A 27544-nucleotide genomic window follows, 5' to 3' on the forward strand; every position below is an offset into this window, starting at 1 on the left:
CGGCCCCCAGCAGCCCCGCCGGGCCGGGACGAGCAGGTACGAGCCGCCGCGGGCAGCGTCTGCCCCGCATGGCTGGGACGGGGCCGGGCAGGGCAGCTCCGGGTGTAACGGGGGGGTGGGGGGTGAAGCGGGAGGGGAATAATAGGGGATAACGGGGGGTGAAAGGGGTGAAGGGGGTGAAGGGGGCTCGGGGCATCGCCGCCCTGCAGCCAGCAGCGGGCTGAGGCGAGCCCCTGCCCGGCGGGGCAGCGCCGCCTGAGGCGCCCTCGCTTTTCGTCTCCGCGAGCGGTTCCACATCTTTATTATTTTGAATTTTTTTCTTTTATTCCTCATTTTTTTCCACTCATTTATTATTATTACGCTTCTTCTCCCTTTTCGCTCCTTTTTAATGCCTTCTCCCTCGCTCCGCCCGCGGGGCTCCAGGTGGAGGTGCCCGTGAGGAGGAGGAGGAGGAGGGAGGGGGGAGGAGGGGGGAGGGGGGAGCGGGGCCGTTTGATTGACGGTTGCCATGGGGACGCGGGAGGCCCCGCCCCCTGGCCGCGGCTCAGCCAATGGGCGGGCGCGGCCGGGGCAGCGGGCGGCGGGGCCATATAGTGTTGCGGCGGGGCCGGGAGTCACGCTGGGGGGAGCGGCGGAGCGGAGCCCGATTGCACGGCTTGGCCACGGCAGCGGTCGTTAATGGTCGGTGCGTGGCCGGGAGGAAACCTGATCGGCTAGCAGCCGGCCGAAAGGAGGAGGAGGAGGAGGTGGAGGAGGAGGAGGAGGAGTGGACTTTGCAAAGAGGAAAAAAAAAAAAAAAAAAAAAAAGGGGGAGAGGAGAAAAAAAAAAAAAAAACAAGGAAAACAAACCATGTCTTCTGCCTCCCCCACGGCCGAGATCACGAGCGCGGTGGAGATCAAGCAGGAAAATGTGATGGAAATGCTCTCCGAAGCCGTGCCCCCCGACGGGGCGGCGGCGGGAGCCCTGAACCCCGCGGCGCCGCCGCCCCCCCCCGCCGCCGCCGCCCCGTTCCCCATGGAGCACGGCGGGGAGGAGGCGGCCGCCGAGCAGGTCCTGCTCCACACCGAGCTCCTGGCCAGGAACCACCACGCTGCGGCCGCCGCCTCGCCTTCCTCGTCCTCCTCCTCCTCCTCCTCGTCGTCGTCCTCCTCCTCGTCCTCCTCGTCCTCGTCGTCGTCGTCTTCCTCGCAGACCCCCCTGGCTTTCTCCCCGGACCACGTCGCCTGCGTGTGCGAGGCGCTGCAGCAAGGTGGGAACCTGGACCGCCTGGCCAGGTTCCTGTGGTCTTTGCCCCCAAGCGATCTGCTACGTGGCAACGAGAGCCTGATGAAAGCCCGGGCGCTGGTGGCTTTCCACCAGGGCATCTACGCCGAGCTCTACAGCATCCTGGAGAGCCACAACTTCGACTCGTCCAACCACCCGCTGCTGCAGGAGCTCTGGTACAAAGCTCGCTACACCGAGGCGGAGCGAGCCCGGGGCAGACCCCTGGGGGCGGTGGACAAGTACAGGCTGCGGAGGAAATACCCTCTGCCCAGGACGATCTGGGACGGCGAGGAGACGGTGTACTGCTTCAAGGAGAAGTCCCGCAACGCGCTCAAGGAGCTCTACAAGCAGAACCGCTACCCCTCGCCGGCCGAGAAGCGCAACCTGGCCAAGATCACCGGGCTGTCCCTCACCCAGGTCAGCAACTGGTTCAAGAACCGCAGGCAGCGGGACCGCAACCCTTCGGAGACGCAGTCCAAGAGGTGAGCGCAAACTTTTTTTTTCTTTCCTTTTTTTTTTTTTTCCCCTTTATTTTTCTTTTTTTTTTTTTTTTTCCCCCTTCACTTCCCCGCCCCCCATCTCGCCGCCTTCCCTTTTCCCGGCTCTTTCTTCCCTTCGCAAACATGGCGCTTACCTTCGCCGTGCCCCGGCCTCCCCTCCTTCCCCCCTCCCCGCTCCCCCCCACGCCCGCCCAGCCCCAAGGGGAGGCGGCCACAAGGAGAACTTCTCCTCCGGGCCCCCCCCCCCCCCCCCTCCAGCCCCTTGGGGGGGGGTGTGGAAGGACGAGGAGAAGAGGGACACACACACACACATAAACACACACACTATTTGTTTCCTCGTTGTTTTTATTTAAGGATTGCGCCTGACAGAGTTAATCATTGACGCGCGGGGGTGTGGGGTCCCGCTCTGTTTTGAAACCTGACTCGGGAGCGGGCCGGGCTCGGGTTTCAAGAGCCGGGGGTTGGGGGGGGAGAAAAACGGGGCCGGGCCCGGTCTGAGAGAAACCGAAATGGGCCTCGGGGCCTCCGAGCAGCCCCCCCTGGGGAACGGGAGCTTCTCCCGGTTTGGCTCGGGGAAGGGGAAACTTTTATCCCGGTGCCCCCCCGCCCCGCTCCCCGGTGTCGGTGTCGGAGCGGCCGGGGCTGAGGCGGGCAGGTGGAGGTGACCTCCGGGGCTCTGCCCTCCCTCGGAGGGGAGGGAGAAAGAGCAAGAAAGAGCGGGGAAAGGAGGAGGAAAGAGAAGGGAGAGGAAAAAAAAAAAAAGGCAAAAAAAAAAAAAAAAGGCAGCAGCGAGAAGGGCCCCAAGGCATTTCTCAACCAAGGGCGCGATTGTGCAGCCGCGGCCCCCTCTCCTCGGGACACATCAAAGGGCGGAGGGGGAAGGGAGGGAGCAGCCAAAAAAATGCGAGCCCGGGCGGACAAGTCAGCAAAAAAAAAAAATAAAAATAAAAAAAAAATAGGCGCTGCTCCGGCAGGAGGGGCTCTGCGGGTCCCCCTCAGCTCCCCCCCTTGGCTGAGGCAGGGCCTCCCCCGCCGCCCGTGGGCCTCCGGCGCTGCCTGCGGAGCTCGGGAGGGTCGGGCTGGAGCTTCCTGGCCTGCCTCTACCTCCCCAGGCTGCCACGGAGCAAGTTCCCAAATGGCTGCTCCCGGGGCCGCCGGGTTGCTCTCACACGTGCAGCCCCCTTTCTTGGGGTGGTGGGCCCGAGGCGGTCGCCCCCAGGTTGTTTGGGGTAGCTGGCGGCCGAGGGGGCGTCTGTTTACGAGGCTGTAAAGTTTCACGCCGGCCGGTGGGCGGTTTTGGTGTGTTCTGGTCTAAGAAATTCTTGCCTCGATCTCAGACTGCCTTTAAAAACACGCTCTGAGGCAAAGCATAGAAATTAAAAGCGATTTGGACAAACTCCCCTGACCCATATCGAAGCAAGGCGTCTCCTGTGGTCCAGAGCTCACTGGTGTGCCCTGGTAATGCAATGTCATCTCTCCATCTCTTCCCCTAGCGAGTCAGACGGCAACCCTAGCACAGAAGATGAATCCAGTAAGGGGCAGGAGGATTTATCTCCACATCCGCTCTCCAGCTCATCCGATGGAGTTACCAGCCTCAGCCTTCCCAGCCACATGGAGCCTGTGTACATGCAGCAGCTTGGAAACACTAAAATAGCCTTGAGCTCATCTGGTGTCTTGTTGAATGGAAACCTTGTGCCTGCCAGTACTTCTCCTGTCTTTCTCAATGGTAGCTCTTTTCTTCAGGGACCCAATGGTGTAATTCTCAATGGACTCAGCGTGGGGGCTTCCCAGACAGTAACTTTAAATTCACCCAAAACCACTTCGAGCGTTGTGAGCAACGGGGTATCCATTACTGACATATTGTCGTCATCTTCAGAAGATGTTAAGGACTTCAAACTCCTTCAGGCTTCAGTCCCTAACACAGCAGCAGCCGCCACGTTCAGCCCCAGCAACATACCGGTCTCATTCCCAGGATTGATACCAAGCTCAGAAGTGAAAAGGGAAAGCGTAGAAACTGTTGCTTCCCAAGATGGAGGCTCTGTAGTTACTTTTACTGCTCCTGTCCAAATAAACCAGTATGGCATTGTCCAGATCCCTAATTCAGGAACAAATGGCCAGCTGCTGAACGGAAGCATCGGTTTTTCTTCTCTGCAGCTGCCTCCTGTTTCTGTGGCAGCTTCACAAGGTAAAAGTTTTGTTTGTTACAGGGAAAGCTACAAGAGAAAATGGGGGTTGGGCACACCTCGTATTTCAGGACCTATAATACTCAGGACCTATAATACTTTTCCTCTGATGTACCATCATTGTACCTTGGCCCCAGCTGCGCACAGTACATCAAGTACTGTTTTGCGTTCCTTTATAATGTGTCCCGCATCCTTCTCTGTGGATTATGCTCCTGGGTAGGAGCATAATTATATATTACATGAGAACCGAGCTTCTTTACCAAGAGCAGGGAAGGAAATCTGGTGTTTTACACTCTTTTTATCTCATAGTGTTCTCTGAAGCCCATGGTATTAATCTTTACAAATGTTTGTCAATTTTACACGTTTCAGTAATTCAAAATATTCCCCATTTGCTGTTGAATTTTTTTTAATGAGAAAGTTTATAAAAATGAAAACTGCTGCAGCTGGAAGCTGTTACCGTTGTTGTTCTTGTGGTGGTTGTCTTGTGTGCTGTTTTTTTTAACCAAACCATTTCATAAATAAATTTTAAATGACTATAGACACAACAAGACCAAGCAGTTACACTCATACGCTTTCTGTCCTATAATTAAGAACGATTAAACTGCAGGGAAACAATAGGAGTATGTAATAGCTTGTAGATACAAAATGCAAGGGTATTTGGATAGAACTGCCCTCAGTCCAAGGGAAATATGTCATCGCAGGTTCACATGCCAAGTGTGCAGGCTCCTCCCCGAGTTTGCCTTAGAGTTTGTCTTAACATACCATAGAGTGAAGCTTCTGGCCAGGGAGGAAGAATTGTAGGGAATGCAACTCCAGCTCTGGATTGTTATTTTGAAGCAGGTCAGTTATAAAGCAGAACTGGAAAATGTTGTTACTTATTAACCACTGTATCTTTGGTTATGAAAATGATTAAACTTGAATGAATTGCTGTAGTTCCAGGAGCACTACAAGGAAAATCAAGTGGTGCTCTCATTAGCTTGTTTCAGTCAAATGTGTGCAGGGAGTTAATTGCTGTTGCTGTTAAAATAACGTAGGAATGCTGAAGCTGTACAGACACACTTTAAATGGGTACAAAATTACAAAATCCTAAAATGTGGCACTTATAGTCACTGGAAATTACTGGTAATTAGTTTAACCAAGATTAGAAAGCATCAGACATTTGGTCTGAATACCACCTGTAATTACAAAAGCTGTTTAATCCACATGCTCCAAGGTATAAGCTGACAGCCAGCAGAGCTGAGAAAGAAAGTTCTGTCCCTTAATATGGGACAATCAGGGCATAATAAGCCACACACTGAAGATTTTTTCCCAGTGTTGAAAATACCAATTCCCACCGGAGACTGATCCACCATATGTCTAGTCTAGTGCAGAGAAAAGTCAAGAGAGCTGGTTTGCTGCTTTGATTTCTCCCTTTTTTTTTTTTTAACATGAGAAGCACGGATAGCTTGCTGCATGTTCCAAGTGAAGTGCATTGCAGGCTGTTTTAAGTAAGCTGCAGTAAATGATACGTTATTGCCAGGTAACCTTCAGTTGCCTCACTTTATTCTCCTGGTTTACACATATGAGTAAATCAAAAAATCATCACGACTGATTAATGGAAATAAACAAGGACCTAAACTATTCCCCTGGTGAGATGCGCCTTCAGTGCTGTTAAAAAAATTGAGGTATCTCCAATTGTACTCTCTTAAATATAACTCTTAAAGAGCTTTTGAGAAAGAGAGGTGTTTAAAGTGAAGCCCTGTCCCAAGAGTCAGCATATCTTATTTTAGGAATGGTCCTAACGACAACCAAGAAGGCATGCTCAGTGAAACCAGCTTCAGGTCTTGGCTGGCCACCTGTTCTTGCCCTGGTTAGCTGGGACATCGTGTGAGCAGTCCCATGGCTTTTTGACAGGGTAGCTGCTCGCTGGGTGGCTTTACGCTGTTTGGTGGCTAGAGTGGGGTGAGGCTTCTAGAAATAGGCGATGAAGCGAGGTGAAAGGCACCGCATCTAAATGCCTGACTGACTACAGAGGCAGCCTGGTAGGAGCTGTTGTTTGAACTTTTCCCTGCAGGTTACTCAGGTAGATTCTGCCCAGCAATAGCGTGTTTTATGTGACGTGTCTACGGTTTCCCACACACAAGTTGGAGTCTGTCACTGAACTATCTTTAATAGCTTTCCATGCTGCTATTCTTAGATAGAAATTGAGTGGTGGCAACTAGTGAGGGCCAAAGCACGTTCATTTTAATCACGTGGCTAGGGACTGTTTGCCCCTTAATGAGAGCCTGAAAGAGACCTAATATACCAGAACCTATTTTTTTTTTTCTTTCTAGAAGCGGTTTCTATTAACAGAAGCTTTTATTTCTTCATACCAAATTTTCTCTCACCTGTTATAAGCAATGCTGTTCTGTGTTGCATGAAATATTGGCATATGTACATACCTCAAAGATAAGAGGACCAAAGTGTCTTAAGAAAATGACTGCAGAGCTCCCTGCCAACTGTAATCTGTATTTTCCTCTCTTTTGCTTCCCTTTCCCTAGGTAACGTTTCAGTAAATCCTAGCACATCTGATGGGGGAACTTTTACGAGCGACTCTTCAACAGTGCAACAAGGAAAGGTTTTCTTCAGCCCCCTCACTCCGAGCGCGGTCGTTTATACAGTTCCCAATTCAGGTCAGACGGTAGGATCTGCTAAGCAAGAAGGACTGGAGAGAAGCCTTGTGTTTTCTCAGTTAATGCCAGTCAGTCAGAACACGCAACTAAACGTAAACATGTCTTCTGAAAATATATCCAGTGGAGGACTCCAGTACCTGGCCTCCTCGTTAGTGAATGTAACGCCCTCACATAATTTTTCCCTCACACCACCCACTCTTTTAAATGCTGCAGAACTGAACTCTGGTATCTCAGAGAGCCAGTCCATGTCATCGCCTGTAACCAGTACCTCCACCGTGATATCTATCAGCAACACTAACTATGCAACCCTTCAGAACTGTTCGCTCATTACCAGTCAAGATCTCTTGTCCATTTCTACAGCACAGCCCGCACTTGGAGAAATAGTTTCTGCAACCGGAGACCGTGTCAGCCACCCGTCTGCACAAGTACATCAAGATTTTGTCAGAGAGCACAGGTTGGTTCTGCAAGCTGTACCCGATGTCAAGGAGAATTTCTTGCCTAATTCGGAAAGTAAGTCAACCGGCAACTTAATGATGCTGGATTCAAAATCCAAATATGTTATGAGTAACATGGTTGACACGGTTTGTGAAGAACTGGAAACGGACAAAAAGGAGCTTGCCAAACTGCAGACAGTTCAGATGGATGAAGATATGCAAGACTTGTAATTTTTTTTTGCTTTCTGTTTCACTAGATAAGTCTCCTGTTGAGGCCCTAACAAGCACCAAGAGGGGTGTTTGGTTGTGTTTGTTTTTTTTTTTTTTTTTCATTTAAAGAAAATAGAAGAACATTTACATGGTCTGAATTAATGTACAGAGGAATCTCCGGCAATGGAATTAGGTTGCCGCACTTGGTTTGCATGCAGTATTCTCTTTTAAGCAGATTAAAGGAGAAAGGAAACGCCAGGGGAAGTACCAAACGAATGGGTACAGGTTTGGCTAACTGCTACTCCGCTGATAATTTAAGTAGACTCTCCATAGTACAACATGCTCTCAACAGTAAGTATACACTCCTAACGTTAGGTAGAAAACAAAAATCTCGCTCTGAAAAGGTAGAAACGATGCAGTCATTTTCGCTGTTTACTTCTAGTCCATGGGCATTGAAAAATTTTTAAGAACTCTAGACGATACCTCACAGGCCACTTTTTTGTTGTCTGAGGTTAAGAAACGAAACAAAATCATGAATAATCTTGTTACTGGTGTGTTTGCTTTTTTCCAGCAGACTTGTGTTCATACCAAAAATCTCGCATCAAACACTTACAGGTTTCTAAATGCTACAGCTAGCATTTTGTCAGTGCACCAGAAAAGCATCATCTGAAACTCTAATTATGCAACTCAGAAGCTTTCTCTCCAGTATGAATGTAAATATTGTTTCAGTTCTTATAAAGGAGACTTTTTTTTTTAAATTAGTACAATGGATTTTATTTATGGTTTATGTTCCCTTTTACTTTAGACACAGTGCATTGAAAAGGAAAACGTTTTCTGGCTGTTTAATTTATTTTTATTGTTTGAGCAGGAAGTAAACGTAGTTATTTCTGACAAGGTTTTACTTTTTTTGTAGTTTTTCAAGCAATAGACTGTAAAAGTAAAATGTTAATCACACTGAAGCTAGAAGATGAGCTCCCAGTCTCACAAACCCAGGAGGTCCTTGTCTCTACCCCCTCTGTCTTTGTGTTCAGGGGTTTTTTGTTTGTTTTGTTAGTAATTTGCAAATTAGTTGAACCTTTTTTTTTTTGTGTATTTTTTACAGAATTCCATGTGCCTTTCTTCCTAGTGGCCTTATCTTTGTTACTAAAGCACAGTAGCAGGAGGAATACAAACACTGACTTGCAAATATCCGTCCTCAGGGCCAAATCCTGATGCCTTACTTTTGCAAGTAGACCTGCTGACTTCAGTGCCCCTACTTGCACGAGTAAGAAGAAAGAGTTAAAGTCTTTTGGTCGTGATGGGTGACATTTACCAGTGGTGCAGGGAGCCAAAGATAGGTTCTCTGCGCCACGTAAGCCGGGCAGGAGGAGTCGGTGGAGGGCCCACGGGCAGCACAGCCATGCGGAGGGAAAGATCTTGGCTCCTGCCTCGGGCAGATGAGTGTGAAAGGTTGGCTGGGAGGGCCAGGGAGGGGAGTCCCGTGTTTACACGGCCCCCTTGGCCAACCAGCCCGTGTGGGAGAGCTTCAGCTGCTCTTCAGCAAGCAGGCCCCCATCCAGGAGTGCACTTAAGCGTGTATTTATGTATCCTTCCAGAATAAGCAGCACAGGGGCTGACGGTGGGGGCTGCAGCTGCCCGACAGGTCCTTCCCTCTTCGCCCCTCGGCCGGGGCAGCAGGAGCAGGCAGGCTCGAGGCAGGTGGAACACATTTCGCCTTTCCTCCAGAGGAATTTTTGTAGCATGGAAAAGCACATCCTTAAGCTTTAAGAGAATAATAATAATACTACAGGTGTATAAAAATGACATGCTGTTAGTCTTTGTGTTTCTGTTTTATTTGTATCTCTTATTCTAATGTGAATATATACAGTAGCTAAGGCATGTATTCATCCTCAGCGGGGGCCTGGTCCGGAGCCTTTGGAAGGCAATGGGAACGTTTTTCATACACTTCCGTGGGCTCCGCATCAGGCCCAAGACAAAAAAACACTCGTAAAGGACAAAAAAAAAAAAAAACAAAACTGAAAGGAAAGAGAACAGAGGTAGCACGTCCCAGTCTGTTTCTGTCTTGGTTTTTACCTGGTTCCGTGGAAAGACTTTAAGGACCGAAGGTTTTTCCTGCACGCCACAAGCGTGGCATGGACATCCTGGCTGTTGTTTTGCACTATATCCAAAGCAGCATGTTTTGCAAGGTATTTTGTGAAATCTCCAAGCTGAGCTCTGCTGGTGAGCGCTGTAGTTTTACACCGCGAGCCAGAGAGTCTGGGGTTGCAGGGAAAAGTGCAGAGAAAGGGAGGAGCAAGCGTGCAAGGCATGCACTGTGCAGCTCTAAGGAGTCAGCGGTGCCTTGCAAACAGCAGCAGCCCATAAGCAGTTGGCTGTCCCCACGTGCACCCAAGCAAAAAGGGTGTCCAAGGCAGGCACTTTAAAGCGGAGATTATCACAAGCAGAACATGGAGCTGTATGTTCCCCTGGCACAGCTTCCTTGACGCTCAGGGGATCTCTGCCTGAGCAGGGAATTGGATAGTCCAGAGCTCTCCTCTCTGCTCTGGGGGTTTATCTGAGTACCTTGCTGGGCTCCAGCACGGACACTGTGCCCCCCCCCTCTTTTTCACCTGTAAAACCAAGATGATGATGGTCACAGTAGCCATATCTGTGTTGCATTAATTGATCAACTGTTTGGAAAATTGGAAGGACCCTGTGTTGTCGCGTTAATGGAGAACGTGTGCATGGAGCGAGAGCTGTGCGTGGCTCTGAAGGGGTTGTTCAGGGCTTGACATTTGGTCTGCGAAGCTCAGATTATGTTTAAAGGCAAGCTAGAGAATATTTCAGAGCGCTCTGTCAGTTGTTGAAGCAATCAGGTCCCATAAATGAAAAGACTGTGGTGTTACGCCAGTACATGTTACTTTTTTTTTTTTCCTCCTTTGCATTCATTGTGTTACTGAGGCTCTGAATCCCATGGCTTTGCAGCACAGTTGATGTAAAAACTGTGCGTGTTGTTACAGTGGTGCGTATCTTGGAGTGTCTGGTACTTCAAATAGGAAACCTCCCATTCCTTTGGGGGAGCGGAGGATGTACGTAAAAGCAGCGGTTTGGGACAAAGTAAGATTAATCTATTTGTCTTCCAGATATCGAGTAACTTATTTTGTTATTAGGTTTTACTCTTTCTTTCTCCCACTGAAAATAAGTGTCATTCCCTCCAGATGATGCAGGTGTAACCTCATGTTTTCTGCAGGTACATATGCACAATATAAAGACTCATTGCACGGTACAGTGTTTCTAAAATAGATATTTAAATGGTAGTTTTCCTCCTACTGTAAATTAAGGGTTGGGTTTTGTGGCCCTCAAGCAAGAAAGCTAACGGCCCTACCTAGACAGTACACAAAGCCCCGAGCAGCATCTGGGGCCAGATCTTCAGCTGCTGTAAATAAGGCATTGCTCCACTGTTTCCTGACTGAGGATTTTACGTGGTGTTTAGGAGATACGGATGCTCATCTCCCACGTGCATTAATGGCAGTGAGCATCCTGAATCTCACAGACAGTCCCTATTACCCCGTTCTGTTGTTTAAATGAAAACTGTCTATCCTGCGTAAATACTTCTCCTCCCTCCCTGTTACGGATGAGAATAAAGGATCATTTCAACTTCACGTATGTTTGTAACTTGTAAGTCCACTGGAAATCTTACAGGAAACGTTGCCAAATTCTACTACTTTTCTGGTCCCAGACTCAGCTTGGAAAAATATGCTTAAAGTTTAAGCAAATTCCTAAAAAGCATGAACATTAAAAAAAAAAAATCTTTGTTCTTTACTACTTTTAATTAAAGCTGCCTCTATTTCACCCAGACTTTTGCAGAGAACTAGAAATGTACCGAATCACATGCTCTGTCTGGACTATTTGCAGCATTATTCCTGTGGTCTTACCTAAAAGGACATTTCAGCCACATAAACGGTGGGCATCTATCGGCCAGGTCCTCGGCTGGGACTAACGAGCACAGTTCCACTGACTAATGTCATTTCACCCCAGCTGAGAATGTGGTCCATGCATTTCACTGGAGTTGGATCAGGGACGGATTTGGCCCGGTACGCAGTGGCAGCACGAAGCGGTTCACTAGGCTGATACTCAGACAGTTATAACTGAACAGCAACCATCTATCCAAGCGTATACCTCTTTCCCTTTATTGCTTTACCCTGCCTGTGGATTCAGGAAGATGCGTTCAGAAAGCTATTTTCCCCAGAAGTAAGGCTGGAAGCATCTTTAGAGTTGTCATTATCAAGATTAATGACAATAATGGGGAGATCCACCGCAATAACCGTGGTCAGTTAAATTAAGCGAGGCAGAATTTGGCCCCATGTGCACAGGAATTTTTCCTGTATGTAGATTTCCAGTGCCCGTGCACTTTTCTTACCAAGGACAGACAAACAGCCAACAGGGTGCATCCCTCCAGTTTCATGTGAAACAAATGTGCAGAACTCCCAGGGGCATGAATCCTGTAGTGTTTGTGGTCAAGCAGCATCTCAAATCATAAAAAATAATAATTCTAGTAAGTCCAGAAACAAAATCAATGACATTTTACAAGCAAGGAGACCTGAAGTCTTCCTGTATCTCCTAGCAGTTATTATCTTGAAGGATTTTATATCTTACTTGTATGTTTCATATAATTTAAAACTAGCTTCTTACATTTCTGAACTCAAGGAGGAGGGTGAATCTCCTGACTTTCGGGATTCACGTTCAGAGGATGTTTGTTCTTTTGCTGCATGTACTGTTTGTCCAGAACTAACCAGTTATTTCTGTGATATTGGTTTATTGTGCCTTACAACAAATAAGAAATTTAAGCGGAATGTACGCATTAGAGGAGGGAATAATCAGAAGTCTTTACTGCACTGTTAGATGATGCCGACCCAGAGTGTATCATCAAACGTAGCTGTGCTTAATTACCCAACCAAAGAGATCTAAAGTATGTATGTTTGTTGTACTGTAATAGGGGTTTGTGCCTGGACAATTAAGTGTTTTATTTGTATTCTGAGATGATGTGAACTTATTTTTCTAAACACTATACTGAATAAACTTTATATTTATACACATCTTGTGTAAGTATTTCTCTTTAGATACAATATCTGAGGGCTTTGAATTGTGTGTTAAAAGCGCAATCTAAAGTAGCAACTTTGCTGTTGGTGACTCACTGTGAGGGTGATGGCAACTGTGAACACTTGTGCTGATCACAGAGTTGATCTGAAGCCTCCCTAAGCTAGAATGAGGGTTTCTGTTGACTTGAATGTTGTTTTTTTTTTCCAGACCCTAACTCTGCTTCTAAAATATTACATTAAAAAGCAAATGTATTTCTAGGCATTAAATCTGTGTCTCAAACCAAATTTATACTGTAAGAAAATACTACTGCAATAAATTCCACACGCTGCTTAGGACTGGTCAGTATTTACTCACAGCTTCCTTGGCAGTGGGTCACTTTCTATATCAGGGTTTCTTTCTGGATAGGTAAATCCCTATTTACTAAATTTGTTGAAAATGTTCTTTAGAACATTGCACTTAGTACCAGACCTGGCTTGGGCAGACTTTAGAGAACAGCCTGAAATTTATTCTTTACCCTCAACACTTAAGGATTTAAATGAAGCATCTTAAAAATAATTTAAAAAATAATAATTCCTGCACCAAGAGCTAGGATTGCCCAGGTGGTGTTTTGATGCCAAAGCGAGCAGCACAAAGTTCAAGCTAACTAAGTTGTACATCCTTATTGTTTCCCTCACTGAATCCGTATACCCATTACAGATCCGTTACACATTTCCAGCCCTTAAATTGTATTTGGTCCCAAGAAGCAAGATGAGGTCTTCAAGATTTCCCCCCCCCCCCCCCCCGCCCCCCCCCCAAGAGTTCAGATCCAGTTGGGTGTAGCTATCACATTTTCAGTCACCAAGCCGTTACCTTTCCTCACCTTAATTCACAATTCCTCCGTCTTTCCCATTTATCCAGCAGTGGCACACATCTTGCTCACTCCACAAGCACCGCTGGTTGCAGTCAGGTGGTGAAAGGCAGCGAGCAGCCTCCCAAACTCGAGAGCATCACCGTCCCTCGCTGGCCTGCGGTTCAGGCCGCTCACACTGCAGCTGCTGAGATAAAGCCACTTACCTGGGAGCAGCCCAAAGGTAGAAAGAGACAACTGTGCTGTTGCCCAACTCCTTTTCCTTCCCAGACACAGCGTGTGTGACTCAGTCCTGTCTGTATCACTTACCTTTGGCATGGCACAGGTTTTCCCTGAGCGGTAGGACTGTAATAATATTTTCCTGCCCGCGGGGGCTCGCTGCAGTTCCCAAATACCTGATCAATCCCTGAACAGCAGCTCCGGACGGCTTTGCTTGGACCTAAGGGGCTGAAGCCATCCTTCAGAGAGCAGCTTCTTGCTTTAAGCTTGCCCCTGGAGCTCACTGTTGTCCTTTTAGGTGGTGGGACAGAACCACTGCTGCCGGGTTGGCTCCAGCTCGGGGAGATCCCTTCTGGCTCTGCAGCCCCCCTGCTTGAGCAGGCAGAGCGCAGGAGTTGGAGGGCAAGCGAGAAGCGGAAAGTCTCTGCCTATGCAAATGTCAAAATTCTCCCTGAGCAGCCACCCATGCGGTATGCAGGATGAATCATGTCCTAACGGAGCACATTCCTACTACTTTGGAGGGCTTTGCAGATGTGTTCCAGGTCACCCTAGGCGAGAAAACCACACACAGCCATGGTTACTTGTTCCCTGGCAGCTTGTGCGCAGATGGAGAAAGGGGGACAGCACCTTCCGAAGGGTGGGCAGCCTGCTCCCCGAGCCAGACCCTTTTACGTGGGGCTGGGGGATGCTGGAGGGAGGACCAGGGGCTGCCAATGCAGGAGGGAGCTCAGCTGGGAGAAAGCTGTGCTGGGGCTGACGGTAGGGCTCGGTGAGACGGGCTCTGATCTAGCAGGGAGAGTAGCTGGGAAGGGAGGCAACGCTGAAAGACAGTGCTTTTTATCCTCCCTTTCTGGCTGGGTTTTCCCTCCTGCGAGATCAGAGGGGAATTTTTGCTGCTCTGAGGCAGAGAGTGGGTCAGTAAAACAAGACCTTAACAGAAGTGCTTGTGGCTTGGACAGCGGAGGTCTCCCCGTGAGGCTGCATCCCCCTGCCTTGGCGACCTCTGGCTGCAGAAGTCTTTGGGCTGGAGGTGCAGGACAGTATATCTCACTTATGGATACAGATCACATTTTTAATATAGAAATACATTTTAGAAGGAAAATGATTCCCAGAAATAGAAATTCATCTGCCAAACAATGTGCACATAACTGACTTTACACTCGGAGGTGCCAGAAAGTTCAGGAATGAGACCAACAATAAAAACCAACACACGTGTGAAAAATCTACTACATTAAAGCCAGATTCAATAAAAATAGCACCTACTTTATATGCTGCAGAAGCTGGCACGAGCCTGCGAAAGCAGAAGGAAAAAGATAAAATGTTCAGAAGTTGCACACAGTCCAGAGAAATCGAGCAGCGCTGGCGCAGGGCTGATGGTTACTCAATAACTCATGTACAATATTCTCCTGTGTAAGTACTTTAATTCTTCATCCTGCTACTTCTCGGGCAGAAAGTCTCAATTTGGAATGCTCTGGGCTGATCAATAAGCTTTGTTGTTGCAGCCAAAGTGCTTTACGATATATCTTACATTACCCAAAAGGACCCAAGAATGCTACAGCACCATTTTCTTTCCTGCTCTGCAGACTGACATCCAATTATTCCGGCGTGGTAGCCGTGTCCCTTACACCGCTCGCAGCTGTAAAACGCAGCCCCTCCCCTGAGGAGCTCACGGCACGCAGAAAGAAAAGAAACGCAAGCTGGGGAGGAGGGGAGACGAGGGCAGAGAGAAGAAATAACTTGCCCAAGGTGATGCTGGAAGTCAGTGGCAGAGGCGGGTTGCAAACCCAGGTCTCTGCCTCCCCCTGTTGCTTTGCCCACTGGCTCACGCCGCCTCCCGAGGAGCCAAATCCAGCTCTGATGCAATGCCCCCTGAAAGCAGCAGGAGGACTTGCTGCTTATGCCAGAGCGGAGCCTGCTCCATTCATTTATTCACTATTTACAGCCGCCTGCCCATGCCAACCGACAGCAAGCCTCGAGCGAAGCCCTCGCGATAAATTGGCTGGCCCTGATCTTCCCAAATCGCTGAAACTGCTCGGAGACGGAGCCTGCAAACTGCTCCTGAGCAACTGCTCCTGCGTGGATCATCCCGTGGAGGTGAGGCGTGCTCCAGAGCTCCCTGCTTCCACGTCAGGGTGGCCTGGGAAAGGCTTCCTTCATCTCCCACCTAGCCCGAGGAGCAGAGAGAGAGATGCTCTCGGGAGATGAGGTGGGTTAGGCCAGGGTCCCAGCTGCGCCTGCTCTTGCAGTGGTTGCTGAAATAATAAATCAAGAAGAAATGACCGCTAAGAGCCTACCCACATCCTGGGAAGGTGCAGGGATTTTGCTATTCACCACTCTCGGAGCAAACAAGGGCAGGCAGGGGAATCGTAGGCAGTTGTGGAAAGCAACACAGCACATACCAACCTAAAGACATTTGCAAGGGACATACAAATGCACAGCTCATCTGTGGCAAAAAGCAGTGCTTGTTGTGCTGTATGCATGCAGTCAGCATTCACCAGATTAAGACTTAAAATATATATATATCTACTTTAAATTCTCCTGTATGCTAGGAATGACATTAGCTTCCGAAAGACTTCTACAACCTTTTTTCCTCTCTTGGATATAATAATGTTCTTCCCAGAGCTTCTAAACTAGCTGTGTGCAGCCAGCCTTGCTGCATCCTGCATCCCTTGCAGGTTTTTATCTCCCCCTGATTTGTCCCAAAGGCAGCCCACACCAGGCTGGAGAAATACAGCACACTTAAGTGTGTCCAGGAGGACAAGGACTGGGCAAGAGACCCAGCAGTTCCAAAAACAAGAGTACCTGGAAGCCGGATGCCGACAGCAGCCTATTTCCAGGTATTGCTTTATCAAGACCACTCCGGCTGTCCTGGAAGCGCTCCCAGGAGCAGGGCGTGCTGTGCATACCGGGCACGGGCTCCTTGCACCCGCTGGAGAACAGCCCCTGCCTCACTGCAGCTGCAATTTATGGGGTAGAGCAGTGCCAGGCTCAAATCTGGATGGTTTCTGCTTCTAGGAATAGCTCCTTAGAGCCACTGGGTTTTGTGCTTGCGGGTTTTTTGGTGATTTTTTGCCCCCTTTCCCCCCCCCTCCCCCTCTTTTTTTTTTCATGCAATCTAAAGGCAGGGCTAGCCCGAATATCAAGGCAGAATAGCTTCACCCCATTTCTGCAAAACCTCCATCCCAGAACATGAGACTCCTTAACTGGTTGCTCTTGGTTTACATTTGCTGTCTGGTTATAGCAGCAATTATTACCGGTGTATACATAGCTCAGCAGCGCTCCTGTGTCTTTCAAATTTCTTCCCAAAGATCTGGATTTTTACAGTTCAGGCTACAAAAGCAACACTTGTTCAGGTGAACAATGCTCACACAGACAAGGAATTATCATTACAGATGTACAGAAATATAGTACAAAGCACATTTCATGTCTTAACTGTTTTTAATTCTCAGAATCTTTTTAAAAAGCTATGATAAACTCAATATGGCTGGGATAAAAGCAGCTGCTGTAAACAGAGATTCACAAGACTAGAAGGCAATAGAAAAGCCATACCTACGCACAAAATGAGACAGCACACCAGCTTAGGCTTTGCCAGAGCTGAATCCAGAAGTGCCTCCTGCCCAGTGAGCTCAGCAGTTAGGAACAGCAGAACAGCATAGACCTCCTTCTCAAGAGCCTAATATCACTTGTTATTACAGGCCACCACCTTTAAGAACCCATTGCTCCACCTCTGCAGCCAGCTGTTCCCCATTTGCAATTTGGGTGACCAACTGTTGCTGCCCAGGTGCCCACTGCATGTCCCCAACAAGTGCCAGGGTCCTCAACCAGTGACACTGGTGCCTCCTAGGTTTTCCTCAGCTAGGTGTATTTCCTGTATTTAACACACACACCCTCTTTCAAAGTCTGGGGTGTTCCTGAAAATACTGATTATATATACATATACATATATATACACACAGATCCTGGTGTTTTGACCTGGAACCAAGAGATCATCACAGCTTCAGAACAATTTCCCACCCATCCTATAGTGGCTTTGCCCAGACTGCATTTCCACAGTGCATTTAGGCATGGAGCAGTATAGAAACGCTGATGAGTGACAAGCCGTAGCACCCCTAACAGCTCTTCCTTTCCCAAATAGCATGGCATGCCATCAAGAACAGTCAGAGTGGCAAGACAGAATATGAGAAACCCACTTTGTACCTGATAGAAACCAAATCCCAGCAGCTCGTTCAGTGATGATGCTCCATGGTACTGATGTACCGGGTACTGATGAACCAGGTAATATCATTTTCCAATCTCCTGGCCCTCAGCCTCAAACCTAAGCCATGTTTTGATTTGCCAACTTTCACAGTTTATGAGATTTGCAATATTTAGTAACTGGTGAGAGAGAGGAAGTAGGAAGGGGGGTTTTACAGCCACAGCTTCCTGCTCAACTTAAGAATTATGTTCCTGGTTTTTAAAAAATAAAAATTGGAGGTGTTGAAGGCCTCCAAACCATATTACACATACATGTTGGTTTATTACATTTATTCACCTAGCTGTGTGTAGGCATTTTATCTCAAAGCTGTTGTCATGTTTTTAGGGCCAGCCTCATGCTTTCTGAACCTTTGAGTTGTTAACAAGACACAAGGCACTTCAACAGAATAAACAAGGATATCAAACAGTTACTTTACAAATAAAATGAAAAAACATAAACTTAAAAATAAACTTCTGGGTTAATTTCCTTGACAATTGTAGTCTGATCAGTAAAGGTACCAGATGAGTTTTGACAAAACTCTGTATAACTCAAATATTTCACCAGCTTAAAAACAAATTAAAAAAAAATACAAATGTATTTCTTCAAATCAGCACCTCTGATACAAGCTTTGTTTTTAAGGAACTCAAGCAAATTCTTATTTACATCCCTGTATAAAGCAGGCAGGATTTCCAGAGCATCCTGTGCCTGTCCTTAAACCAGTTCATCATGAGCAAATGGCTCCCAGTTGTAACAAATGGTTCTCAGCTGAGTTACCACTGATAATGAAGACAAGACTAACCTCAGGGGTTGTGGGAAAGGAGAGAGACATTCATCATGTGCCTTGTATTAGCAAACACCTTAAACCCTGTTCTAGGAGAACTCTGAAGCGTTTGTTCTCCCAGGTAGAGACCTGAAGACAAATTTAATTGACTCCAGGATTTCTATTTGCTGCAACATAACAACGTGCTGCAAGAAAAAAAATTGCTGAGCTGCTCAGCTCACTCTCAGTTTTAAAGCTTTGGCCAAAAACAGTAGTTTGAACCTGGCTGAAAGGGTAGCAATGTTTTTCTTCTGGCCCTGACTACAATGGGGGTTGAAATCTTCCAAATGCTTATATTTTTTACAAAGTAAGAGGGAGCAGGGATGGAAAGACGGATTATTCTGTATTTTCAGTCTGACTCTGAGGCGCTGTGAACTGTAGCTATCTCCCAAGCTGCTGTTAACCATTAGGAACCCAAACCCCAGTTCCAAAACACCTGGATTTCCATTTCCCCACCTGTACAAGGGAAGTCACAGCACTTCTCACCTTGAGGGGAGAGGCACAGCCAGGCTGCGACTCACCCAGCCGTGACAGCACAGCTCCAACACTGCGGGTACGTCCTGCTGATGGAATAGGCGTGTTTTTTGGATAACACAACATTAGGATACCATTGAACTTGCTCCTCACATCGATAAATTCTCAAAATCGGCCTGGCTGCAGGAGGGGGTGGTAACAGTGCTCTGCCTCAGCTCTTCCAGCAGCCGCTTCCCATGGCAAATAAATTGCACTCGCACAGCACTGCCTGGAAAGTCTGCATGGTATGTGGCTTAATTTTCTTTTCCATAATATGAAATCCAATCTGAAATGCACAGATTAGTTTACTAATCGGTGCAAATCCTATTAATAGCCCTTACGCTGCTGCGCTCCCATTCACATTCGAACAAATCTGTTGCGTTTGGTTTGGTTTCCTCCCATGTCCGGCCAGACCGTCACCACCTGGTTGTGGTCATGTCTTCACAAAATGGCTGGCCACAAATGGAAACTTCTGCTTTACGATCTTTTCTCGTAGTTTTCCTCCTCTCCCATGGTCCAACGTGCTCTGGATCAAAGCATTAGCTCTGTAAATCACCGCGGTGCCATCGAAGCTAAAGGGATTACGGGAAGGATCGCTCAGCTTTCATGGTGAAGGGCAGTGCCTGGGCCCTCCTTCCCTGCAGCATCGCTGCCTTCCTCGCCAGCTGGGCCCCAGGCACCTTGCTCAGAACCGAGCTGTGCATGAACCACCTAATCCTTCTGTACCTCATGTCACTGTTACCCCAGTGTCCAAATGCTTTTTGTGTCCGCCAGTGGCAAAAGGACAGCACCACACCATTATTTTGGGTAATGGAAACCCTCACACCAGTGTTCTGCCTGCTGGAAGTGGTCTGTGGCCCTCAGGCCAGGGTGCTGGGTGATTGAAGAAGCCCATGACCCTCAGGCCAGGGTTCTGGCTGCTGGAAGTGGCCTGTGGCCCTCATGATAGCCTTCTGGCTAATGGAAGAGGCCCATGGCCCTCACACCAGGGCTCTGGCTGCTGGGAACGGCCTGTGGTAAGGGCCAGCCGAGCTGACCACCCTGGCCTTGCCTTGCACCTATGATCTGCATGGCAATTTGGGCCCCTGAGGGCCTCACTGACAGCATTAAGGGTTTTTGGCCCCTCTCAGCCACCACCAAGCTGCCCCCACTCCCCTTCCAGGCACGGGGAGATTTTCTCTCGTCGCTGTAGAATCTGCTCAAGATACAGCTTCACCGCCTCATAGTTTCTCCTAAGTTGTTTTTAATGACCCGCATAATTCCTGCTGTTTTGCATGAAGATTAGCTCAGGAATTGTTTATAATTCCTCAGCGTAGTGGAAGAAACGTTTTAAAAGCGTTGCCCGCACAAGAATTTCTCCCCAAATTCTTCTTAGAAGGGGGTTGTGGTTGTTCCCTATGTTAAAGCCTGCCTGCGAAGCAGGCATTTGTCTTTGTATCTTCAATCTCTTTCTGTAGGTGCCTGTTGTGCCATGTTGTGTCTGTTAAAATGCCACGGAGGATAAAAAGAAAAAGAAAATAAAAAAAAAAAAAAAAGTGGAATTTTTAGAGGGAGCCGACCAGCCAAATACAATATGTGGCCAGACAGAATCAGAAGCGCTGGCTGCAGTACAAACCCAAGAGGCTTCAGACAAGCCAGCCCAGCCACAACGGTAACGGTTCACCAGCAGAAGGAATGCAGTAAACAAAATGGGGGGAAGCCCCCCGCGAGCCCCCTCCTTCATTCCTTTCCCCCAGAAAGCTGCCTGGCACGGCAGAGGCTAACCTCATGGAAAGTGGTGGCTTAGATGCTGAGGCAGCACAGGAGTGCCCTGTGTCAGGCCCTCTGCACATGCACTGCGCTCTTGTGAAATCAGTGAGGTTTTCCAGGCTGGCTGGTCCCAGCGTCAGGCTTCAGAAACTCTGGGCTAAATTTCCACTGCAAGTTTTGGTGTTAATGCCTGCAGCTTGCTGCAGCCTTTTTTTGCTTCTCGCAGCATGCACCACTGGTGCACAAGTACAGGGCCCTGTCCTGAGTGGTACCTCCGTGTCTCACGGTGATAAAACTCACTTTCAAATGAATTTTAAAAAGAGAATTTGAAATTGGCTGCCGTGTAAAGGACCACAAGTCCCACACCTTGGTACATCCCCGTCCTCTGTGCATAAATACCAGCAAGGTGCCAGCTCACCCCCCAAGCACAGCCCGCAGCTCCAGCATCCTGCTGAGGTTTGCAGACTTGGGAAGAAGCAATGGGGGTGCCAGCAGCTGCCGTGGCCACCTTGCCTTCACAGCCAGGACGCTTTAGAAAGTGATCCTATACAAAAATAAAAATAAAACCCAAACCCCAAATCTTTCACACTTCATCCTCCTGTTCAGCCAAGCAACTCCTTCAGGGACCCGTCTGTTGCATTTAGTAATAAAGTTCTGCCATTGCCACCCCACCTCAAGAAGTGTAACAGCAGAGAGAAGGGCTTACAGATATGTTTTGGGAGACACTGGCATTGCCAAAATGCTTCAGAATTAAAGAGGCTTCAGCTGGTATGAAAAGAGATGAAAAAAAGGGGAAGAGAGAGAACTACAGCCATTGGATGGATGCTGGGATCTGGTCCACTTGTGGCATGAAGGATATTAAATGAAACAAAACCAAAACTCAGTGGAACTGAAATTTAATGAAACCAAGAGACAGCAGACCTCTCTATAATTAGCCTACAGGATTCACAGCCAGAAAATACCATAGGAGCCAAAAGCTTTTCACAGTAAGACTGGAAATATACATGTACTTGCATGGCCAGACGTATATGTATGTATAATATAACTGCGGTGTCTCGGGGCTGGAGAGGACCTGACATCTCCATTCAGCCTTTTCCTCAACTCCAAGACAGGATCAAATGCATGGCGGTATTTTCTGACAGATGTTTGTCTAGACCTGTTTTTAAACGCGAATCTCCCACCTCCTCAGGCAGTTTATTCCAATGCTTCCTTTTCTTCTTCAGCTTTGTGCACACACACATGCACGCACGCACACACGTGTATCTGTCTCAGAAGGTGAGCTGGGCTGTCTCTGATGACTTGCACATCAAAAGGCTTGTAAAGTCATTTCTTGTGGCAAGATCTTTATTGTGAATGATGTATGAGCCCAAAAGATCCCATCTTGACCTGACTTTACAGGCTGAGCTTGGGGGACCAGCAGATGGGATAAGGGGGGCAAATGGGGAAGGAGGGGGAAATTCATTCCTTTCCTTATTAACTGGCCAGATTTGGTCTCCTGATAAGAGACCCACATGCTGCTTTTGTATACTCAGGTTTTAGACTCGAGCATTCAGTTCCTCCGATTTGGGTAAAATAAACACACTTTTGGCTTCTTCAGCAGCCACCTTGGAAGAGCTGCTGTCCTGTCAAACTCCGGGAACAAAAAGGACGGGTGAGGAAGGAGGCTGTGCATCTGGATGTGCAAATGGCCCGATGGAGAGCAGCACTTTTCCAGCACACCCTGGGTATCTATTACCCCGACTTTCGGACTGACAATGCACCAAATGTTTCAGTGCCTGGGGCCTTACAAAGCTGACTGGCTTTTTTAGCTGAAAGCACTAATGTAGAAAGGCAATTGGGGATTAATTATTTAATGCGATCCTCATTGGTAGAAAGCTTCTTACCCCTCCTGCATCTCGGCTACCATTATACATATGTTGCTTTCTTCAGACTACAGTGATTAGACAGCAGCAGAAAATTATGGCTAAATCCAGTCCCCTCTTAAGACGAACTCCATTTAAATCTGCAGAATTGCACTCAAGTAAGTAAGAGCACAATTCAGCCCCATGCTATGAAAATGTCGGTCGTGACAAAACCCGTAGGCAGGTCTCAGCATCTCCATTTCTGAAAATCAGCCGGCTCATACCTCCGCTCCTGACACTCCCTTTGACAGGCAGTGGAAGACTATTCCTGTTTAAAAATTAAAATACGTGCAAGAAGCACTAGTATCAGTAGGAAATCAGGATGAGATCCCTTCAGTGCGGGTGCCCGGATGCCTTGCTGTGCGTGGCGGAGCCGAATGAGCAGGCAGGAAGGTGAATTTCTGAATCTGCGCCGCACGCTGCTTCAGCTCCCGTTTCTCAGGGATCCTAAAGATAAGCATCTATTTCATTTGGAGTGTTTTTAGTGATGACCTGTGTAAAAGCAAACGTCCTTTTGAAGATTGCTGAGCAACAGCTGCATGCCAGAAACTCCCATTCAAGTTACTTTAAGAGCATAAGAATCAGGCCCTGTGTATTTAAAAACAAACGTTTGCAAACCAAGATGCTGCAGGAGGGCTGATAAGGGGCACGGACTTACGGTGTCAGCTGTCATGGATGGCAAAACAGTAACTTCCCTGCAGCCACTGCCTCTGAGATGTTCTGGACGAAGCCTTGACAGGATCCTACCAAAATTCAATGCAGTGAATTACGCCAGGCATTGATTTAACGTAAGGTGTGGTATATTCCCAAACACAAACGTATTAGTTTTGCTTTTTTCGTCTCTTCAGATGAAAGAAATACGACTGTACAGATGTGTTTTTCTAAAATCCAGTGCCATGAAACCTGAAATACCCCAGCAAGATTCAGGAGTGAGAAGTTTTAATCACCATGGAAGCGAGGCACTTTTGAAGGTCTATGAAATTATATACCCGGCTCTGAGAACGGTAAACTTATCCGTCCGGACAGATCTGCTGATAAACAGATACAACTCATTTTCTCCTGGAAAGCTGCTTTATACGTTGCTTGAAAAAATAATCAGTCATGCAAGACAGGTTTATGCTGGGAAGAGAAAGGAGCAAAAAAAAAACAACACAGTGCTCGAAGAGAAGGAAAAGGCGAGGCAGTACGAAAGTAACCGCTTGGTTTCAGCAGCTCCCTGCGAATTTAGGGGGCGGAAGAGAAAAGGGGCTGAGCATCTCTCAGGGCCAGACGGAGCGAGGCCAGCGACGACGGAGGCATATGGACGCCCACCCCGCGCGCAGACAGAGCGGGGACCCCCAGACCCAGCTTACGCAAGGTGACCTTTCCCCTCTCTAAAATTTCAAAGCTGGCGTTGCCGGCGCTGAACAGACTGCGTGCCATATGTAACGTGACCTCAGCTCCGCTCTGCCAAGCCACTGATGGCATCACTAATGAGAGGTGAAAGGTCCCTTTCTCGCAGCGCTCTCGGAAACCCACCGAGGCGGCGGGTGCAGGACGGGCCCCCCCGGACTCCCAGATGCCCTCCCAAAATTGTGCCTGCGCCCAACCCTGCAGCCTGAGCTGTATCGGGCACGGTCCCCGGGCAGGGAAAATATTTGCTCAGTGCCCAGATGCAAAAAGTGCAGGTAAACAGAGCCATTTATGTAAATCTTGTACCCATTCTGCCCCGTGTGAACCCCGTGTGTACAGAACAGATTATGCGCTTTGCATCGCCCGGGCGGGGAATATGGGTTTGTGCTTTCAGACGGCCAAAAGGGAGGGGAGTGCGGGCCCGGGCAGCTGTAGGTGCCAGCAGGTAAATAAAGCACCCTGGGAGAGAGAAATACTGAGAAGGGATGGGTTTGCCCCCTCCCGCCCCCCCCCCCATCAAACTGCTGAGGCCCTTACGGGTGGGACTGGGGGTCCCAACGGCATGGGCATGCCCAGGTGACCCCAAAGGGAGCAGTGGGAAAAGTGGCAGTGCCCATCCAAATTGGCTTTTTTTTTTTTTTCAGTTTTCATTATTTTTCTTTCTGCAGGATTATTATTTTTTTTTTTTTAGCATTTTTTTTTAAATATTTTTCACCCTTTTTTTTTTTTTTTTGCATATTTTTACGTTTCTTGCACAAAAAATATTGTCATGTCTTGCAGAAAGAAAGAAAGAAAAAAAAAGCCACATACCTCTTTCGGGCAAGTACTGAATTTTTGCTTTTTCTTCTCACCATTTCCCCAGCGCCCCCCTGCCCCCAGCCACCTCATCAGCAATGCCTGCTCGGGGCTCACCTCTCCCGAGCACCCAGCTCCTTGCCCCGGACACGCGTGGGGTGACCCGGACACGTGCACGAGTGGGTGGCTCTGCGTGGAGACACGCGTGGGGTGCGCACACGGGTGGGGATGGGGTGCGTGCACAAGGTGTGCGTGTGCCCCAGTGGGTGTGTGCACACGGGTGTGCAAAGTGCACATGCGAGGAGCTGTGCCCACACGCACACGGCTGCAGGTGCATCCGTTCGTGGGTGCACACGGGTGGACAGTGGGGGCGTGCAGGTGGGAGGCGTGGGTGGCTCAGGGGGGACACCCAGAGCTTTGCGTGGGGCAAACTGGGGGCTCCTTCCCAGGGCTGGGTACCCGGGGCTTGTGCCAGACACGTCCCCACGGCCACGCGTGTCGCGGTGCGGGAGGTGCGGGGCGGCTTCGGCGCAGCAGAGGAGTTAAACCCCGCCGCTGTCCTTGGGTTTTAGGAAACTGCTCATCCAATTCGGTTCCAGATTATTCAGGGGCAGGCTGACTCGCTCGCTCCCCACACCAGCCCAAACATCTTGAAGTAATCAGCAGCTGAGAACGGAGACGTCCCCCTGGCATCTCAGGTTAAAGAAGGAGGTCCAGGAAAATGTGGTAGAGCCATTACAAGAAACCTGAGATGCATTCATCAGAGACTCCAATTGCCATCGCATTAGGATTGATTAGAGACCAGCAGTACCGTAATGACCCGGAAAGAGGGGCATACGGGGATTATTAATATCAGACTTAAAGAAAAAAAAAAAAAAAAAAAAAAAGAAAAAAAAAAAAAGAAAGGAGGAGAAAAAAAGAAGGGAGGAGGAAGGGGAAGAAAAGAAATCGCATTGCAGGGCTGCTGCTGCTGCTGCTCGTATACAAACTTACCTGGGGAGTGCGGGCACCGGAGAGCCACCCGGGCGGCCACCTCGCTGCTGGAGGAACAAGCGGGTGGCACAGGAGCCTGGGGCCCCCCAAAATCGCCCGAGGGGGTGCAGGCTGCGGGGGGCGGCTCGGGGAAGGGGTCTCCGCGCCCCCGGGCCGGCGGCAGCAAGGACAAGTTAAGGAGGCTCCGAGAGGAGCAAGGAGACCTCGGCGGCTCGTCTCCTTCTCGGTTCCCTGCGCCAAAACAAATCAGCCCCTCCTGGTCTGGGTTTAAATGCAGCTCACTGGATAATTAACTCCATCTTTCCAGCCCTGCTTTAACTGTTTATTTAGTGTCACCCCGTATTACCATCACTAGCACTTTCCTCTGAACAGGAGGAGCTGGAGGGTTTCACCTCCCAAAAGGAAATTCTTCCTAGCTTAAAAAGAATCAGCATCCCGGAGGTACACGAGCGAGCAAAAAGGGGCTGCGGGGGGGGTCCCAGGACGGGGAGGGGGGACGGGAACACCGGGTCCGGGTCAACCCACGGAGAAAAAACCCACTCGTGGCCACCTCCCGTCCTGCGGACAGCGTGCCGGTAAGTGCGCGGAGAAAGGGCCCGCTGCGCCCCGCTTGCGCGCTGCTTGCGCCCCGCTTGCGCCCTCCGTGGGGTCCCGGCTGGGCCGGGCCGGGCCGGAGCCGGGTCCCCGTCCCCTCCCCGGGGTCCCCTCCCCGAGGTCCCCTTCCCTCGGCCCCCGGCGTTGTTTTTACAGGTGTCCGGAGGGCGATTTACCAACACGTAATTAAAGGTTGCGCCGGTTTGCAGGCGCTCGGGGCCAAAGGCTCCTGCGAGACAAGAGGGATGCATATGGAGAGGGGCTTGTCCCTCCCTCATTAAAAAAAATAGAATAATAAAGGGGGAGAGAGGGAGAGAAAGCAAATACAAATCCTTTATTGTTTAGAAATACGCCAAGGAAGCTGGCTGTCTCCCCTGCGCCTCGCATTCGGCAGGGAAGGCAACACGGATCCGGTATCACGTTGCAGATTCTCACTGAAGATAACGAAATGTGATCTATTTTTCAGAACAGCAAGTGGATGGGAAAGGAGCCCTCTACAACACAAACCTCATTGACTAATGGGCCGGTTTTGGGTTTCGCCTTCGAAAGGTTCGGAAATGGGCAGCGTTGTGTTACTGCCCTGCCGGCTCCCAGCCTCCGAGGCAGCACACGGCTTATTAGCACCGCCGAGACGCGGCTCCGAGGAGGGGAAAAAAAAAAAAAAAAAAAAAAAAAAAAAAAGCGCTCCCGCTTTTATTTCGTCGCGATGCTTCCTTCCCCAGGCCCCCACACTTCGAGACGAAAACAAAACAAAAAAAAATGAGAAAGCAACAAAATTGAATTTCTTTTAGGAAGAGGGTTATTTCTAAGGGGAGAGGGGACGCGCGTTCTGCCTGTTTTCTCCATTGTTTTGCTGTTTGTTTTTCCGGCGAAATCGATGAAAAGCCGCCGAGTGCCTTTGCACGAGCCCCGTCTTCCCCCCCAGTTCCTCGCCGCATCGAAAAATCACGAAAAATAGGAAAATTTCCAGCGCAAACACCGCGGATCCGCGCCCCGGCGGCGGCGGAGGCAAAGCCGGCGGGGAGAGGCTCCGGAGGCTGCAAAGCCCGGGCTGTGCCCAGCCTGCGGGCTGCTGCCCCTCGCCTCCCGAGAAATAAAGGGGCTGGCGGCTCCTCCGAGCCGCCTCGTTGTTGTTTGGGAGTTTGCACCCACTTCTGTTTTATTTC

The 27544-nt window shown here is 48.9% G+C and overlaps 1 protein-coding gene and 1 long non-coding RNA gene across 2 annotated transcripts; one reads left to right on the plus strand and one right to left on the minus strand.

The window, feature by feature from the left end:
- Positions 1 to 226: 226 nt before the first annotated feature.
- On the plus strand, positions 227 to 12317 carry SIX4 (SIX homeobox 4). Its single transcript, XM_084520887.1, has 3 exons — positions 227 to 1746; positions 3258 to 3949; positions 6467 to 12317. The coding sequence occupies exons 1-3, from the start codon at positions 851 to 853 to the stop codon at positions 7261 to 7263; spliced, it is 2385 nt and encodes a 794-aa protein (XP_084377013.1). The 5' UTR covers positions 227 to 850; the 3' UTR covers positions 7264 to 12317.
- On the minus strand, positions 9404 to 17067 carry LOC311437521. The gene is made up of 4 exons (XR_014693533.1): positions 16937 to 17067; positions 14651 to 15639; positions 13648 to 13935; positions 9404 to 11749 (listed from the first exon to the last, which is right to left on the minus strand). It is a non-coding gene; the product is annotated as an uncharacterized lncRNA (long non-coding RNA).
- Between the last annotated feature and the right edge of the window lie 10477 nt (positions 17068 to 27544).

Source organism: Aythya ferina (genome assembly GCF_964211825.1).
Source record: "Aythya ferina genome assembly, chromosome: 5".
In the NCBI taxonomy this organism is placed as follows: Eukaryota; Metazoa; Chordata; class Aves; order Anseriformes; family Anatidae; genus Aythya; species Aythya ferina.